The sequence below is a fragment of the Moschus berezovskii genome, chromosome 11 (assembly GCF_049115385.1).
Source record: "Moschus berezovskii isolate FMDL1 chromosome 11, NW_MosBer_1.0, whole genome shotgun sequence".
Lineage (NCBI taxonomy): Eukaryota > Metazoa > Chordata > Mammalia > Artiodactyla > Moschidae > Moschus > Moschus berezovskii.
In genome coordinates, this window is record NC_142470.1 from 89,329,067 (window position 1) to 89,347,261 (window position 18,195).

At 41.3% G+C, this 18,195-nt stretch overlaps 1 protein-coding gene across 2 annotated transcripts in view; it reads left to right on the plus strand.

Annotated features, from left to right (window-relative positions):
- Positions 1–17,515, plus strand: part of FEZ2 (fasciculation and elongation protein zeta 2) — a 43,949-nt gene extending 26,434 nt beyond the window's left edge. The window contains exons 6-9 of one of the 2 annotated variants that reach the window (XM_055399526.2): positions 8,902–8,982; positions 11,172–11,247; positions 14,075–14,140; positions 17,257–17,515. In XM_055399526.2, the coding sequence (XP_055255501.1) occupies positions 8,902–8,982; positions 11,172–11,247; positions 14,075–14,140; positions 17,257–17,273 (240 nt within the window). In that variant the 3' untranslated portion in view covers positions 17,274–17,515. The remainder of the gene's footprint in view (positions 1–8,901; positions 8,983–11,171; positions 11,248–14,074; positions 14,141–17,256) is intronic. The other variant, XM_055399528.2, reaches the window with a different exon arrangement.
- Positions 17,516–18,195: the final 680 nt, after the last annotated feature.

Consider the following 18,195-nt stretch of genomic DNA (forward strand, 5'->3'; position numbering starts at 1 on the left):
CTTGCCTTGTTACTTTGGCACTTTGTCAGCAGTGAGGGGAACAATAAAGTGAATACTGTAATGCTTAATCATTTTCCTGCTTATAAATGGGCTCCCATCAAAATTTCCATTCCGAGAAGGGCATTTTACAGAGCTATTAACACCTTCATTAAGATGTGGTGGATCGATTACAAAATAATTTTAGACTCACAGAACCTTCACCAGCTCTTCACTTTGAAGTTGAAAGTTTGGGTCCATCCAATCTAGAAATGGTGGATTACATGGAGGCATTTTTGACATACTTAACACTGCTGTTGTTTATTTTAATTAAATTGTAACAGCCCTTTATCGAATGTCCTTTGATTCACCAAACATCTGTAACCATGAGACTTACTTTTGTCATACTTTGATATAGCTCTTACACTTTCATCTGAGAAATGTTCCAACAGAGAAATGCCTCTCTTCCCTCTTTTCATCTCTCTTCCTCCTTCCTTCCGTCTCTCTCCTCCTCCCTCTTCCTACTTATAAAATTTAAGCATAGAGGAAGTCTTCTCACTGGCCCAGTTAAGTACCATAAGTACCTAATAACAACACCCCATCTGCTCTTAAGCATATAAATGCAGTGTTCCTAAACGAGGTGATGTTTTACTCAAAAGTAAATTTAGTCTGCCTCTGAGGTTTTATCTTCTTCAAAATTCATTTTGCCTTCCAAGAGGGTGTATTGTTTTTGGAATTTTTTGGGCAGCCGTAAAGCAGAATCTATCGTGTGCAATGCGGGGGCTCTTTTCCTGTTCCTTCTTGTCTTGCCGGTAATCTCTGCATTCTAGTTCATTAATCTTCTACTTGCTACTCTTTCATTATCCTAGGGGTTTCTGATTTCTTAGTCACTCTACTGTTTTACAAACCATGTCAACAGGATGATTTTATCCTACTTCATCGATCTCACGTTGACCTCTCAGGCTCTTCAGTGGACTTTGCCAGAACTCCACCCACCATTCACTCCTTTGACAAATAACTTTATATCTTGTCATGTCTTGTTTCTTCTATTCACCCTTTTGCCTTTTAACTTGTTTAAAAAAAAGTTTCTCTCCTGCTAGAAATCAAGAGGCCTCCTGCTATGGTTATCCAAGGCTCTCAGACTGGTCTTAGGTGTTACATCTTCAGCTTAGCAGACGTTTATAAATGCTTGCCATGACACAGGCGCGGGACATATCATGGGAATAGAGAACCTAAAGACCTAGTCTTTACCTCCAAAATGTACTCGTGTCTGCAGAAGAATAAGGAAGCCATTGGAGTTGATGGCTCTGAATGTGTCATCTGGCTGGGCAGTTCTGTCATTCCGGAGTGCTTTCATCATAGCCTTGTGTGGCCTTTTAGTCTTGTGCTGCTTGGTGTCCATGCGTATGTGCGTATGCATGGCTTTGACTTGCCTTCTTAAAAAATCATGTATGTTCTTGGAAGTTACAAATAAGACCTTTAAAAATGACATCTTTAATCCTCCATTTCACAGATGAGGAGATGTGCCTTTGTAGGTTCAGGGACTGTTGTCATGTCAGACGATTAGTGGCAAAGCTGGGCAAGAGCCCGATCTCTGATTTCTAGTCCAACATTTTCTATCCAAGAAGACTGTTGAAAAATTTTCTGATTCCAGATACTTTTGACTAAGGTGTGACTCCTGGTTTCATAAAAAAATGAAATCTGGAAGTATTTCACTGGTAATCGCTGAAAATTTTACAGTTGAAGCCAGTGACAGTCCATCAGGTGCCCCCTGCGTGCTGAGGATGGCCTTGTGCTTTGTGGGCATGAAGGTGTCTCTGATATTGTTTCTCTCCTTAAAGACTGTGAGATGGAGTGATTTATGAAAACTTAACCTGACCCAAACTTTCTTTTTTCTTTCTGCACTCTTTTTTCTTTAGATCTTGTGCCTCATCCCCACTTTTTAAAAAAAATCATTTTTTTTCTTTTATTGAGAAATAGATGCCATCCATTGCTGTGTATACATTGCTAAGGTATACAGCATGAAGGTTTGATTTACATATGTGGTGAACTGATTACCATAGTAAGATTAGCTAGCATCTGTCGTCTCATATAGGCACAGTAAAAGGAAAGAAAAGAGAAGAAAGCTTTTCATGTTTGCTAGGATTTGCTCTCATATATCCTGTGACGGTGTTCAGTGACATCACCATGTTGTGCATTACAGCACTAGTGCTTTTGTTATCTCACAGCTGGAAGTTTGTACCTATTGACCACTTTCCTCCAGTCCCCTCTCCCCTCACCCTCCATCTCTGGTAATCACAGGTCTGATCTCTTTTTCTGTGAGTTCAGGTTTTTATTTTTTTTTTAAGATTCCTATATAGGTGAGATCATATAGTATTTGCCTTAGAGAGAGACTGACTTCACTTAGCATAATTCCTTCAAGGTTCACCTGAGTGGCAAATAAAACTTTTATCTTTTCATTTAGGGCTATTAGACAAACATATATTGATCTCTAATTATGTGCCGGGCATGGGTATTAAGGATGCAGAGTAAACCCTGGCCTCTAGGGGCATGCTGCCTGTGGGCTGGGGATCTGATGACAAGCCATCCAGTGCACATGCAGTGATTCTCAACCAGGCCAGTTCGGGTGCCACCCCTGCCTCCCCGCAAGCCAGGAGACATCAGGCAAGTCTGAAAACGTTTGTCACTGTCACAGCTTGGAGGGATCGGGGTGGTGGGGGTGGTGGTGGTGTACTGGGCATCCTGCTGAGTAGAGGCCAGAGATGCCACTCAACATCCTCCAGTCCACAGGACTGCTCTCATAGCAGAGAACCACATGTCTGACCCTAGTGTTGGCAGCGTCAAGGTTGAGAAACCCAGGGATAGGGTGCTAATTGCTATATTCAAAAGAGCTTCCATGTTTTTAGTGTCTTCTGTGCCTCGTACTGCCCTGTGGTAGAGGAGTTATCACTGGTACTTTGGTTTAGAGGTCTGAATTGAGTCCTGAGGACAGGTAAGGGAAGGAAGGGACAGGCACACTGAGCAGACGGGTTGGTGTGGACAACCTCCTGGAGGAGGTGACAGGAGCCCCTAGGGAACTGAAGGTTGTTGTTCATTATGGCTAGAAGTTGAGGGAGAGGTAAATCAAGAAAAAGAGGGTGTGGAAGAGCAGAGTGGAAGCCAGAGAATGAGGGCTTTGAATGCTGCACTACAGCATTTGGTCCTTATTTAAAGGCTGTAGGAAACCCAGGAGAGGTTTTAAGTTGCTGGTTACATGTTCAGATTTGTCTCTTGGAAGGGGAACTTCAGTGTTTCAAGGAGCATTGATTGGAAGGAGACAGCTAGAGCTACGGAGTTGATTTGGGGGCTGTTGCTGTCATCGAGTAAGAAATGAGTCACGGAAGTGACAGCGATGGGAGAATAGCTGAATTTCACAGATCTGAAGGGGCTCGGATCTATCGGGACGCTGGGGAAGGGAGGAACCAGAGTCAGGTCGTTGATTTCTGCCTTGTGGTGGCATAGACACAACAGGTGTTTTATCTTCCCTGAAGGGAGACATGCAGGTCTCTTCAACAGTAACTGCAACAGGCAGAGCCCTTGGGGAATGTCTGTCCTTCCCGTTGGCTCTGGATGGTGCAGCCGCTTGGGGTACAAAGAGTGAGCCTCCCATTCCAGCACCTCCAACCCACATGGTTGGAGAGAGGAGAGGGCCAGTGCAGTAACACCTTCTTATGGAAGGAAGGGAGAATGGAGACACTCAGTAGCCACGGTTTCACATCCTGCTGGAGTGGATAACAGGACCCCTTTTGGTTTTGCTTTGAGAGACTCTCCTGTCCATTGTCCTTTGTAGCTCATCTGGGTAGGTATATAATTCATGTCTCAGCTCACATGTCACCTCCTGGGAGAACTTTTCTCTGAGCTCTCAGTATAAAGTAGGCATCCAGGTTTTAATTGTTGTAGCTGTTGGCAGGGTGTGCATTATCTGCCATCATCTGGTTCCTTTACTTGTGTTAACTTTTCCTGCTCCTCTTAGCCTGAAATGTCAGGTACAAGGGTGCGAGGGACCTTGTCTGATGTGTTCACTTTGGATCCTTAATACGTGGAATAATATGTGGCTCCATATATTTTTTGAAATAATGAATAAATGAAGGAGAGAGGTATAGAATGCTGAGGGAGAAATAGGCTTTTAGTAAAAACATTTTTTGGTGGGGGAGAGGAAGATGAATTTGGTCTTGGGTATGATGCGTTTTTTGGAATGTTTAAGTACAGATGTCCAATAGGCCACTAAACATAAACCCAGGAAGGAGATTATAGTGAAGGCAGCTAGTGTTTCTCGAGCCCTTCCTTTGTGCCAGACTGTGTTTTAAGCACTTGGTATAGTGGAGCAGTGGATCTACAGAGGCAGAAGTTGAAGTGGGAAAAGCAGAGCGTGCATGAGGAGAAAGACAGGGACACGGTTCTGGGGAGACACCAGTGTATAAGAGGTGAGCAGAGAAAGAGGCTTCTCTCAGAGGAAGCAACCCAGAGGCAGGGGGACCCTGGGAGACTGTGGTATCTAGAAACCCAGGGAAGAAGGAGGAGAAATTACTGAATGTCTCTGAGGGATCTGAAGCGTGTCCACAGCCTTCGGCATCAAAGAAATGATGCTGGGAAGAGTTGTTTCTGGAAACCCCAGGGAAAGAGAGGTTGAGGGTAAAATCACTGCAGATGCTGATTGCAGCCATGAAAATAAAAGATGCTTACTCCTTGGAAGGAAAGTTATGACCAACCTAGAGAGCATATTAAAAAGCAGAGACATTACTTTGCCAACCAAGGTCCGTCTAGTCAAGGCTATGGTTTTTCCCGTGGTCATGTATGGATGTGAGAGTTGGACTGTGAAGAAAGCTGATCGCCGAAGAATTGATGCTTTTGAACTGTGGTGTTGGAAAAGACTCTTGAGAGTCCCTTGGACTGCAAGGAGATCTAACCAGTCCATTCTAAAGGAGACCAGTCCTGGGTGTTCATTGGAAGGACTGATGCTAAAGCTGAAACTCCAATACTTTGGCCACCTCATGCAACGAGTTGACTCACTGGAAAAGACTGATTCTGGGAGGGATTGGGGGCAGGAGGAGAAGGGGACGACAGAGAATGAGATGGCTGGATGGCATCACCGACTCGATGGACATGAGTTTGAGTGGACTCCGGGAGTTGGTGATGGACAGGGAGGCCTGGTGTGCTGTGATTCATGGGGTCTCAAAGAGTCGGACACGACTGAGCGACTGAACTGAACTGAATGGTGGGAATCCACCTACTAGTGGAGGAGACACTGGAAACTCCAGTTCAATCCCTGGGTCAGGAAGATCCCCTGAAGTAGGGAATGGCAGCCCACTCCAGTATTCTTGCCTGGAGAATCCCATGGGCAGAGGAGCCTGGTGGGCTGCAGTCCACGGGGTCGCAAAGGGGCCGACACAACTGAGCAGGCATGCACAGCAGTGGGAAAGGGCTCGCAGAGAGGTGGAATTTGAACATGCAGTCAAGGGAGAGATTGTTACTCATGGTTCCTGGGGAGGTGAGGGTTGATGGCAGCTGGAGTTGGGGAGGCATATCTTTTAGACGGTTTCTTTGTACTTCCCCCAAATGTTCTGGTTTTTCTTGTTCTGTCATTTTCCCAGTAGAACCTTACTGGATGCAATGTTGCCTGCTTGGTCAGGATCTGCTGGGGCCTACTGCCCACAGTTACTGACTCAACTGCCATCAGCCACGAGGGCAAAGGTTCTCCAGGGAGTTCCTTTACTATAAACTTCTTTGGCCAGGATCAGCTGTCATTTTTGTTATTTTTTAAGTTACTGTGACTTCACGTGGTTGCACTTTGATTCACTCTTACTCAACCTGGTTGCAGGAAAGCCATCTTTCATAGATAACGCAGGCTGTTGGCAGTTGAAATAGCTCAGTAATATCCAAAACTGGACATTTAATAGATTTAACTTTGTTTAAGAATTTAAAAATTTGCATAAACTAACTCCCCCCTTCCACCTCCTACCAAGGGATGGAAATTAGGTTTCCAATTGGAAAAGTAAAGACTGTGTTTTTATTTTTTAATTTCATTTATTTATTTATTTTGGGCTGTGTTGGGTCTTTGTTGCTGCACACAGGCTTTCTCTAGTTGTGAAGAGCAGTCTTCTCATTCTGGTGGCTTCTCTTGTTGCGGAGCATGGGCTCTGGGGCCTGTAGGTTTAGTTGTCCTGTGGTATGTGAAATCTTAGTTCCAGGGCCAGAGATCGAATTCATGTTGCCTGCCTTGGCAGGCATATTCTTAACCACTGGACCACCAGGGAAGTCCCAAGATAGTGTTTTTAGAATGCTCTGTTCAAATGTGAAGTATACCTTAGTTTTCTGATACAGTGATTCTAAAATGTTTTATCTTGCTTGAGGTTTTCTGAATTTCCATCTGACTTTAACATGCCTATAGGTAGTAGAGTGAACTAATATAGAAAATTAAGTATTTTTTTCTCTTTGTTGCTTTTGAAAGGAACATTTGACCATATGTCTACATTTGATAGATATAATTTATTTGAAAAGAGTTTTATCATAGATGTTGGAGCCTAAGAAGTCCTTTCTTTTGATAATCTGTTTAAAAAAGTGTGAACAAATTATATGATAGTATGAGAAATCTACAGGCATGGTTATCTGGAGGTGTTAGTACTAACCTTCCTGAGTTCGTAAAGAATCTGCCTGCAATGAGGGAGACCCCTGTTCAATTCCTGGGTCAGGAAGATCCGCTGGATAAGGGATAGGCTACCCACTCCAGTATTCTTGGGCTTCCTTTGTGGCACAGCTGGTAAAGAATCTGCCTGCAATGGGGGAGACCTGGGTTTGATTCCTGGGTTGGGAAGATTCCCTGGAGAAGGGAACGGCTACCGACTCCAGTATTCTGGCCTGGAGAATTCCATGGACTGTATAATCCATGGGGTTGCAAAGAGTCAGACACAACTGAGCGACTTTCACTTTAACACTAACCTAATTCATCAAAAGGAAGAGTTAATGCTGCCAGCAAAGTTAAGAGCATGTTTAGTGGAGATGTCTTAACCAGACATTTGATTCTTACTGAGACAAAGTGAAATGTAGATCCTGGAAGGACAGGGTGGGGAAGGATGCTTCAGAAGGAGAGGTGTAGTTGGATGAACTCACACGAGGTACTTGGATTTTCAGAAACACCATCGAGTATGTGATTGATACAAAGGCAGTGAGCTTCTTCAAAGATGAAACCTTTTGGTATTTCTCAGCTTTTTGTTGTGTGGACTTCTTTATACTCTTAAAATTCACTGAAGACTCCAAAGACCTTTTGTTTATAAAGATTATATTGATTTTTACTGTATTAGAAGTTAAAACTGAAAATTTTAACATATTAACTCATTTAAAAATACCAATAAGGGGAGCTCAACTGGGTGCTTTGTGATGACCTCCAGGGGTGGGTGGGGATTGGGGAGTGGAGGGAGGTCCATTAGGGAGGGGATATGTCTATATACATAGCTGACTTTTAAAAATCCATGTAAAAAACCAATAGGAAAATGGGGAAAATATCAATAAGAAAATTATTGATGCTTATGTAAATAGCTCATTTTTTATGAGAAATAACTATGTAAAAAGATTAAGAAAAATGGCATTGCTATGCAATTTCTCGAATCTCATTAATACCTGACTTAATCGAAGACAGCTAGATTCTCAAATCTGCTTCTGCATCCAGTCTGTCATTTGAAATATTGTACTTTAAATCATGAGTGAGTGAGAGTAAGAATTCTATCTTAGTATTTCTAAGAAAATAATTTTGAGCTCTTTGACCCCTGAAAGGGTTTCAGGCTTCCTGGGATGGAGGTGGGTTTGGCCCTAGACCATGACTTAGGAATCACTGAGCTACACGTTGCATTTCTTGAGTGTAGAGACCATTGCCTTGGTTTCCTTTTTTTCTGTTCTTTAGGGCCTAGTAAGATATTCTTTATGTTGACACCTCAGATGTATTTACTGACACAACTCACCGGTATAAAATTCCAGGGGAAGGAACCATCCGGTGAATCAGGACTGAGCTTCTGCTTCAGAATGCCTTTCCCTTTGATTAGTCATGCTGTAAGAGGACCCATCACCGTCGTTTAACTCGGCAGCCACAGAGGTGCCCCAGACTCTTTCCACTGTCTGATGAGTTTGTAGACCGGTTACACGTCAAGATGAGTAGTGTAGGGAAACAATATTCCTTTTTCCGCACAGCAAGTTCTAGGAAGTCTCGGAGGTTTCTGGGAGAAAGAAGCGAGAATTGTTTTCTAGAAACAGAATGGAAAAGTCGGTGGAAATCTTAGAGGGCCGTGCTGGCACATGGGATCCACTCTGCTCTCCAGGAAGAGAGAGCATATGCGTTCCTCCAGTTCGCATTTTCTGCACCAAGGCAGTGGCAGGTGGCCTGGAGAGTGAGTGGGAAGCCATAACCAACGCTCTGAGTAACAGTGTTGCCATTTGCCAAGTGTTATGTTACTATTCTCCAAGCCTCCAGTAGAAATATGCAAACTTAGGCTGAAAAATATGCATACTGTTAGTGTTAAGTTTTCAGACTTTTGAAAAAATATAGGTAAACAATATCAAAAGGTATCTTTAAAGTCATGTGGCAAATTTTGCATAAAACAAATACCTGTACAACTTACAGAGTTTGTATTGGAGCAAGTTTATGGATCAGCTACTTCAGGACATATCTTCACACATATAGTAGCATAAACATAGTTGCTTTTGCATTTGACTTGCAAAGAAATGAAAGCAAAAGCATTTTAAAACAGCATGATTTTGTCTGCTTTATCTGAATGAGTTGCTGGCATTTTCTAACTGCTTGCCTCTTGGGTGCATAAGTCATCGTGGTTCATTCTAATTAATAGTCTCTGAACTTCTTTCCCTGTCCTTTTCTTCCGGGCCGTTTATCGCTGCCTTTAGCGCTTCAGCATGGAAGGGATCTCAAATGTCATTCAGAATGGCCTCCGCCACACCTTTGGAAATTCAGGTGGAGAGAAACAGGTGCTCAGTTATCCTTATTTTCCTCATTCTCTGCTTTTTCATTCGCTGTGTAAGTTAAGGTCCTGAAAGCTGGCAGTCTTACTAATTTACTAAGACTATTGCTTAAAAGAGAGAAATGAAAGTTCATTATATTTACAGCCTTGATAAAGCATAGTATTTCCCTTTAAGAAGAAGCATTTTTCAAATTGGACAATAAATGCATTCTTAATACATGTTTTAGAGCTCTATTTTTCACTCTTACTTTTCAACAAGTAGATATGAATGTGTTGATTTAATGAATTGCATGCATAGAATATATAGTTGTGAAAATAGCTAAACTAGAATATGCTACTGTAACTATGAACGTTTAAGAAACAAGATCTCATCTGGGAGGAAAGAAAGCCAGATGTTGGTATCATTTAGACTATAGTTCTAGGTCAAACTGTTTAGAATTTACCTACTTTTAAATGAAATTCATGTGTTTTTAAGATGATCATGTGGCCAGTCAACTCCATTGTCCCCTGAATGAGGCATGAGAAATTATTAGTATAAAATCACACATGGATATAATATATAGTAAAATGTGTAATGTTATTTATAGTGTTAGTTATATTAACTTTTTTTAAAAATATAACGACTTAAGGAATGTCATGAGCATAGGAAACACATCTATATTGAGTGTGCTTAGTACTACCTTTCACAATTGAAACCTTCACATTAAAAAGAAAACTCTACTTCTTAAGTGAAGATTGGGAAAGTATGCAGAGTATATGTAACTTGTAGGCAGTTTATCAGAGTAAGGCATTTGAGTCTAGGCTTTTACTGCAGATAGTTCTGTTTTGCTCAGGAAGAGAAATAATCGACTTTAAATAATTCCTCACGCTGACATTTGCAACTCAGAAGTGGGATCCCTTAAGGGATGGTTGGTTTTTTCTTTTTCTAATTCTCATGCCTCTCACCTCTCTCAAACCCACAAAATGGCAGAATATACCTTCCAAACTGACCCAGCGTGTGGGAGTGGGGCAGGAAGACTGAAAGTGTGGTCAGACAGCATGCCTGCCAACATGTGGCTTCCTGGTCCTCCCTCAAGTGGCCTGACATGCATGCTATTAGTGATGCCCCAGGAGGGCATGTTTCTGGCTTCCTGTGTATCCTTTACAAAGAAACGTTTTCGGGTATACAACTGGGCATCATGGAGAGGCCTACACCAAAAAGATGGTGGAAATTAAGTTTATTAAATATTGACTAATTAATTATAAGCAGTTATTGTTAAGCAGTTCTATTTTGTTTTTTGATTATGCGTGGGATAAAATTGCTCAAAGATGATTAGGAATAGAGCTGAGAGTCAGGACTGGGGCTAAATAATGGGTGCACCTGGAGATTCCAAGTTAAACAAACTAGTAGATCTGTAGATAAACACATGCAAAATACATTGAGCTATACATTTTTTTTGGTGGAGTGGTCAGAAGCGAATCTGGACAGTAATTTTTAGATTATGCTTTCATGGGACATAGTTACAGAACATTAGTGATACTTGTGAGCCTTGTATTAGTGAACCAGATAGTTTGTCTCGATATCAGACATGAATTTTCATTATTCATTAGGCCCATCTCTCCTTTCACTTTTCTCCTTTCCTTTAATACCTTCATGCATTTATAACTACTTACACAATAATTTAAAATAACAGTAATACATCTCTAAAATTACTTGAGTTTTTCTTTTTTAGCTTTTGGAGAAAGCTGGAATGTGTTTTTAAAATTGTCAAGCTACCCATGTGACTATATTGTTCAAACAGGAAAAAATGGTCTGAAACAGAATCCTGTAACTGCTGGGAACTATTTTGTTATGCAGAATGGTTATGTATTTGCGTTTAAATTACCATTTCAAAAATGTGTTGAAATATGCAAGGAGAATGTTAGATAAGACTTCACTTTAACAATGAACAAATTGGGCAGATCACCCTCCCACACCTCCTTCTGTGAAATTTTCAGTAACTGATAGGAGAAAAAGTAGATATTTATGTAAACAATGGGCTTGTATGAAGTAGAGGTGGGCAAGAAAAATGAGCTCTGGCTGAGATAGTAAGATACCTGCGTTCATTGTTAAAGTGGCTCATGTTTCATGTTATAAAACAAACCTTCTAGTAACTGTATCACATTTTTACAGAGAAGGGAATGCAGATTCAAGTGACTTTTTTTTTAACTTGGCAGTACTTGACAACAGTCATTCCTTATGAGAAAAAAAATGGACCGCCATCTGTTGAAGATCTTCAGATATTAACAAAAAGTAAGCAAAGATGAAATTAAACTGTTACCTTATTTATTTTTGCTGATTCTGAACACTTATTTTAATTGTTGCTGTTGTTTTATTTTGTCAATTTAGGGTAGCGTATGATGAATCTCATCATTTACTCTTTCGAGAAGGAAAATGTAAATAGCTGTGACATCAAATCCAACTCTCACTCTAGAGCTGATTTGTATTTTTCCTGTTTTTCTTAACTTTTGAAACATTTATAAGCTGAACTTTTTGTGGAAAAAAATGTAACTTAATTTTCCATCACCTATGGTATATTTAAGAATATTCAGTAAAATAAAGTGCTTCATGGATCTTATATTAATATGACTGACAGTATCTCAGTAGGAAAGACTTAGAAGTGCAGCCTAAAACACTTCTTTCTTAGGAATGCAGAGACGAAGGTAGGTAGTTACAGGTAGAAAATAAATTGATAATAATAGTTTAAGTACTTATTCACTAAGCAAGCATTTACTGAAGGCCTACCCTAGGCCATGCTGTTCTGGGCACTTGGGATACTTCAGTGAACAAAGCAGACAAAAAATACTCCACCTTCAGTGGGCTTGCATGTTAAGATAATTTTTTAGACTTAAGAGACATTCAATATAATGTGTGTCTATAACAGCTATAAATGAGCCGTAAATTCTGGTTCTGTTCCTGTTATTTACAGGCATTTCTGTTGGTCACAGGGAAAAATCAGGATAAACATATTTGCTCTATTTATCTCATAGTAAATAGATTAATCTGTGTATAATTTGGTACAAGTCAATCACTTGGCCTTGTTTTTCTTGAAAGGATTGAATTTGCTCACCTGTTAAGTTTCTTTCTAATCATAAATGTTTGTGGTGACTGTAAAGAGGGAGCCATATGAGAGAACATCACATGAGTGGATATTAATGATGATCTGGATTTTGGAACTTGGGGCTATGGAGGCATAGGTAGAGGGAGCTTGAGGAAAGAAGTGTATTATTTGCAAGCAGCCTGCCTGCTAACTGGAAGCTTTTTCTTTTTTTAGAATTAATTTTTTATTGGAATTTTAGGATTGACATATTCTTTCCTTTGAACAAAACTTCAAAACATTTCAAGCCTATGTGATGCCAGTCTGTCTAAAAGAATTCACAGATTAAATGGGCAGCCAGTCCTCTGTTTCAGGAGGAAGTTACGACTGTCCAAGGCCACATAGCAGGGACTCGCTGGTGGTCCAGTGGTTAAGACTGTGCTTCCACTAGGAGAGTGGCTAATTAGAGCCACCTCTTGTAATTCCCAGTCCACCGTGCTTTTTAATAATGCTGGCTTTTGGTGTGTGATTTTATGTAGAACTGAAAATAAATCTAAAATATGATTGAAAACAGAAATACTGAACATAAGTATTTCTCTAAGAAGGCAACAGAAATACTGCCCAGAAGCCAGGAACTACTGAGGAATCTCAGCTTCTCAGAACAAGGACAAGCACATACTTGGCCAAACCAAAGTCCTCAGAATTCCCACACCAAAATGCCCTAGGCACAGAGTCTTAGGTGATGTCTTTGTAGACTGACAACTTGGAATTTGGGGTGAGTGAGTGTATATACAGTGTGTGAATGAGTATCCACGTTAATATCACTATATATTATATCAAGAAAGTAAGTGGAAGGATGACCTTTACTATGAATGGTTAAAGAGTTTGTCTCCTGAAAATTCTGGGGAGGATCTGAGCCTCTGCCATTCCTACCTGTAGATATAATGGAGGGGAAGCCCTGTGGAGACAGTCTGTGTTTAGATACCTAGCCTTCCTCATAAAAGCTGTTGGAGGTGCAAGAATAGTTGTAATAAGAATTAGAACATTGTTAGTTATGATGGTAATGATGGTAATGCTTACATAGTTTGTATTATGTGCCAGACACTACTTTAAGCCCTTCACGTCTAAATTGGTAACTTCATACTCACAATAACCCTGGGAGACAAGTCTAATGATTATTCTCACTTCACAGAGGAGGAACTGGGTGGTTAAGTCTCTTGCTCACAGTCCCACTGCTAGGAAGTGGCCGAGCCAGGCTTTAAACCCAGGAAGGCTGGCCTGACAGTTGCACTGGGTTGTCTTGTCATACATCTGGGGGAGAACAGTGGGGATGCTCTGGAGAGTTTGAGTTGGCAGTCACTGTGACAGGACAGTATTCTTTGTGGGTTTATCTGAACCCAGGTAGTTTAGATGCTTTTTAACCACCATAATAGTATCTGTGTCTTCTATTATGTCTTTGCTTAGAGATCAAATTGTCAAGGATTCTCTTCAGAATGAGGCTGACTCACCCAGGTCCCTCTGCCATTTTAAGGAGCAGGCAGCCTGGCAGGGTGCTGGCTTTATGGAAGTCTGTTCTTCATTTTATTCTTTTCTTTAAAAGTTTCTGAGAAGGCTGACAGATAATGCTCCTTGGAGAGTGCAACTAACTTTTCATTTTTCTAAGAGTTTCTCCAGCTCATGAGACCTCAGCACTGAGGTTCTCCTTCCCAGAGCTCATAGAAGTGCACGTTTTGGTAACTTGCTTGCCAGTATTTATGAAGACAAAACTGAGCCTCTGTGTAATAAACCCAGTTCCTCTTTCCTGTCTCACTGTTTAGAAATTTTAAATCAAGGAAATAGCTCTCAGGTAGCTGTAATATTCTTACCTGAATGAGGACTTACTCAGCTATAATAAATTCTTGTCCATTTGCACTTGTAGTCTTTCATCCAGAAGATAATCAATTTGCATGAATTGGTTATACCGTGTAATTAAGACTATCATTAGAATGATAGAGATTGTCTGAATTTGAAATCATTGTTTTCTTTCTCGTTTTATTTTTATAGTTCTTCGTGCCATGAAAGAGGATAGTGAAAAAGTTCCAAGTTTGTTAACAGATTATATACTGAAAGGTGAGGTTTTTTTTTCTTGTTTTTTTTTTTAATTTTTATTTCGTATTGTGGTAAAAAGGTAAGTTTTAGAATAGTGTATGTGTGGTAGTTGGGAAGTTTTGATTAGTCAATAAATGTATTATATTGCTAATAGATTAAAAAGTAACTTCTAAACGTACAACTTTTCTTTATTGTGTTTTGCAGCATGAGGATAGATATGTAACTTACTTATGCTCCCAACATAATAAAGCATGGTTATATAAAATTTAGTTTTTATTTGAGGTCCTGGGCTGTAAATAATTTTCACAGCTAAATTATAAACCTCGAGGAAGGCAGTAGAGGAAATATTATGGAGATACTGCCATAATTATGTGAGTGTTGGGTGCTGACACTGGGAGGGTTTGAAAGGTGGCCTCTGCCATCTCGGGGACAACAGGAGGAGGACAGAGAAAGCAGGAACACTCAGATCAGTTAGCCATCTCAAAGCGACTATGGACGGGCTTGGGTAAGGGACAGGGAGAGTAGGGAAAGAGAAAAAGAATGGATGTACAGAGACTGAGGGCAGTGAAGAACGAGCCGCAGATTTTGCGAGCAGGATCAGGATCGCACAGGGCGGGAACAGTGATGACGCAGAGAAGGCTGTTTGAGGCTTTAGTGACATCACCTACTTTGCTGAGGAAAAAACAAAATTTGGATAATAGAGTGACTGAAGATCTTACTTAATTCTAGGCAAAACTAATACTTTTAAATAAAATTATTTCTTTGAAAGGGCTGGTTTTTCAGGTAACATTCTCAGGTCTCATAGGATGCATCCTGTAGTGCTTGGTCCACGTTGGAGAGCAGTCCTCTCCTCTGGTCACACTTTTCTTCTTTGTGTTCTCACTCTTCTCCATCAGGAGTTGCTAACTGAACAGGAGTTTGGGATTTGTGAGATGTTCAGTAACTCAGATGGGACTGTTCCTCAATCGTAGCTTGATATAGGAGGAACTAGCACAAAGTGGATAGCACATACGTATCACGGGTTAACGGGGGTTTAGGAAAGACTAAACGGACATGAAGACTCTTGAGAGTCCCTTGGACTGCAAGGAGATCCAACCAGTCCATTCTAAAGGAGATCAATCCTGGGTGTTCATTGGAAGGACTGATGCTAAAGCTGAAACTGCAATACTTTGGCCACCTCACGCGACGAGTTGACTCACTGGAAAAGACTCTGATGCTGGGAGGGATTGGGGGCGGGAGGAGAAGGGGACGACAGAGAATGAGATGGCTGGATGGCATCACCGACTCAATGGACATGAGTTTGAGTGAACTCGGGGAGTTGGTGATGGACAGGGAGGCCTGGCGTGCTCTGGTTCATGGGGTCGCAAAGAGTCGGACACGACTGAGCGACTGAACTGAACTGAAACTGACATGATCTTTTTTTAAGTAAGCTGTGTTTTCTGATGGAGGGCTTTCTCCTTCCTATTACAGTCTCAATTTTCTGAAAACAAAAACCTGACATCTCTGTTTGCTTTTGTGTTGTGCTAGCACTGGTATGAAAGCTGGATTGTTCTGAGGTTTGTTCTTTAAGGATGTGAATCAGGAATGAGATGCACATAAAGACCATGTCTTCAGTTTCAGCTGGAGTGGGTTGCCAGGGTACCGCCGTAAGAGCCAGGGATAGACGGAGCTTCCCACACAGTCTCTAGCTATTTTATCATCAGACTTCACGGGAGAATTGTATGACCCAGAGAGCAGAGTGCTCTTGGGGGGGTGGGAAGTGATTTTTACTTTTTTCCCTGAAAAGCCAGGACTGTAACTGTGACCCTGCCCTGCCTCAAGCTTTCCCTCCGCCCCACTGCCCTGTCCCGGGGAACCAGCTGCCCGCCTTACCTGCCAGCCCACCTCTAGGTAAACTGTCCAGCCGCTGATAAGCTGCTTGTTTTTTATGTGTTGTGGTCTTGTCTTGGCTTTGTATTGTGAAGACTGAGTGGAAAAGAAGCTGGGGTTCAGACTAAGGAGTGACTCTATGGCCCAAGGAAGTGAAGAGGGGAGTAACTCACTCAGAGGTGTTCACTTGCTTGGGAAGGTGAGGATGGAAGGGGATTCAAAATGCTCTTTTCCACCCATTCTGGAAATCCACAGCCAGTTAGGGATTTCTCTTCCTAGACGATCAGTAGAACACTGTACTTGGGAAGGGGGTATTGTTCAAGGGAGAACTCTTCATCCCCTTTCTTGGTGCAACTTTCTCCTTGTTTTTAACGCTGGTGACTATGGCTTGCGTGTGTGTGTGTGCGTGCATGTGTATCTGTGTGTGTTAGTCGCTTGGTCGTGTCTGACTCTTTGCGACCCCATGGACTGTAGCCCACCAGGCGCCTCTGTCCATGGGGATTCTCCATGCAAGAATACTGGAGTGGGTTGCCATGCCCTCCTCCAGGGGATCTTCCTGACCCTGGGATCAAACCCATGTCTCTTATGTCCCCTGTATTGGCAGGTGGGTTCTTTACCCATAGCCACCTGGGAAGCCCAGCTGCCTACATATACCGCCTGAGTTTCAATGCGAAGGTGGGAAGTGAAAGAAGGTAGAAAAGTGGCCTCATTTGAGCTAAGATGGGGTGGATGCTGCATGGGCTATTCAGCTTCTCTTTCTCACCACTGCTTAATCACGCCACCGCAGCCTGCTCTATCCCAGCCCTCTACAGCTGTACCGAAGGCCAGTGTAGCTCTGGCTGCCACTGTGCTGATCCAAGATAGGAAGAAAGTGGTGTGCAGAAACTTGCTTCCTTCTTTGACTTCACCAGTGAGCCAGCCGTCTGCAGTGTTACAAGCCTCCAACAGGCTGTTATAGGTTTGTATCTCTAAGTGCTACCCTGAGAGACATGACCTCTTGGCATCTCATTTCTGGACAGTTCTAATCAGTGTGTCTTGAGAAAACTTTTTGTTGTTGCGAACAGCCTTTTATACCTTTAAAAAAAATGCTACTATAGATCCGTATTAATGTTTAGTTTCCATTGTTTAATGGTGTTTTTTATATACATATAGAATGTATATAAAATGCATATACATATAAATGTATAAAAATATATATATACATCTTATGTAATGGATACAAACTGCATTTCTATTCAAAAGTTTTTTTTTCTTTTTTCTTCCTCTAGTTCTGTGTCCTACATAGGGCAGCATCACTTCAGGAACAGCTTTATCCTTCGTGGGCAACAAGCTACAATTCCTATAGCATTATTCTGAGAGCTGGCTACTATTACCTTCCTGCTATTGGAAACTCAGGATACTTGAACTTGGGTTTGTGATTCAGTATTACTAGATCATGCCTTCTCTAATTCTTTGTATCTTGAACTGAAAGAACCATGGCACTATTTTGAATTCTAGAGTTTTTTGTTTGTTAAATACTAACAATTATGAACTCTTCTCCGGCTCTGTAGAATAAGGGGGAGTGATGTTCACTGTGCACATGCAGCTGTATTTTTCATTAATGGACAGTACGGCTGAGTTTTTACGGCTTTCTAGATCTAAACTGCACTCACTCAAGAACTAGATTAAAGCATTGAGAGATTTATACTATAGCTGTTCTTTGGTAATGGCGAGAACCAACACTGATTTTTTTTTTTTTTTTAATAAGAGAACTGTCAGTATAAACGTTACCTACCAGTATTGTCCAGAGAGACTGAAACTTGGGGTTTCTGGAAGAAGGGAAACCAGAATATACATTATCTTGGCTTAATACTTTGTCAAAATCAAAACATCTGGAGATGGTCGATGTTAGGGCTTGCTGCGTGTCTCACTATTGTTCAAATTTTAAGCATTAAGATGATATTCACTTTCAGAATCTTGTTTAACTTTAGAGGTTTCCATGTTTCATTTCACATGTCTGTGAAGAAGTGTCCTTAAAAGGAATTGCTATCTTTTAAGGTGCTTAAACCATATGCCGTAGCAGTGCCCGTTCCATGTTACTATTGTATTTTATTCATGCCTGTGTTTTCCTAAAGCACTAATTTTAGGAACAGCTACTCATGGATCCATCCCTAGTCATGAAACACCTTTGCCAGTTCCAATCAAGTCAATTCCATTTAATAAATGTT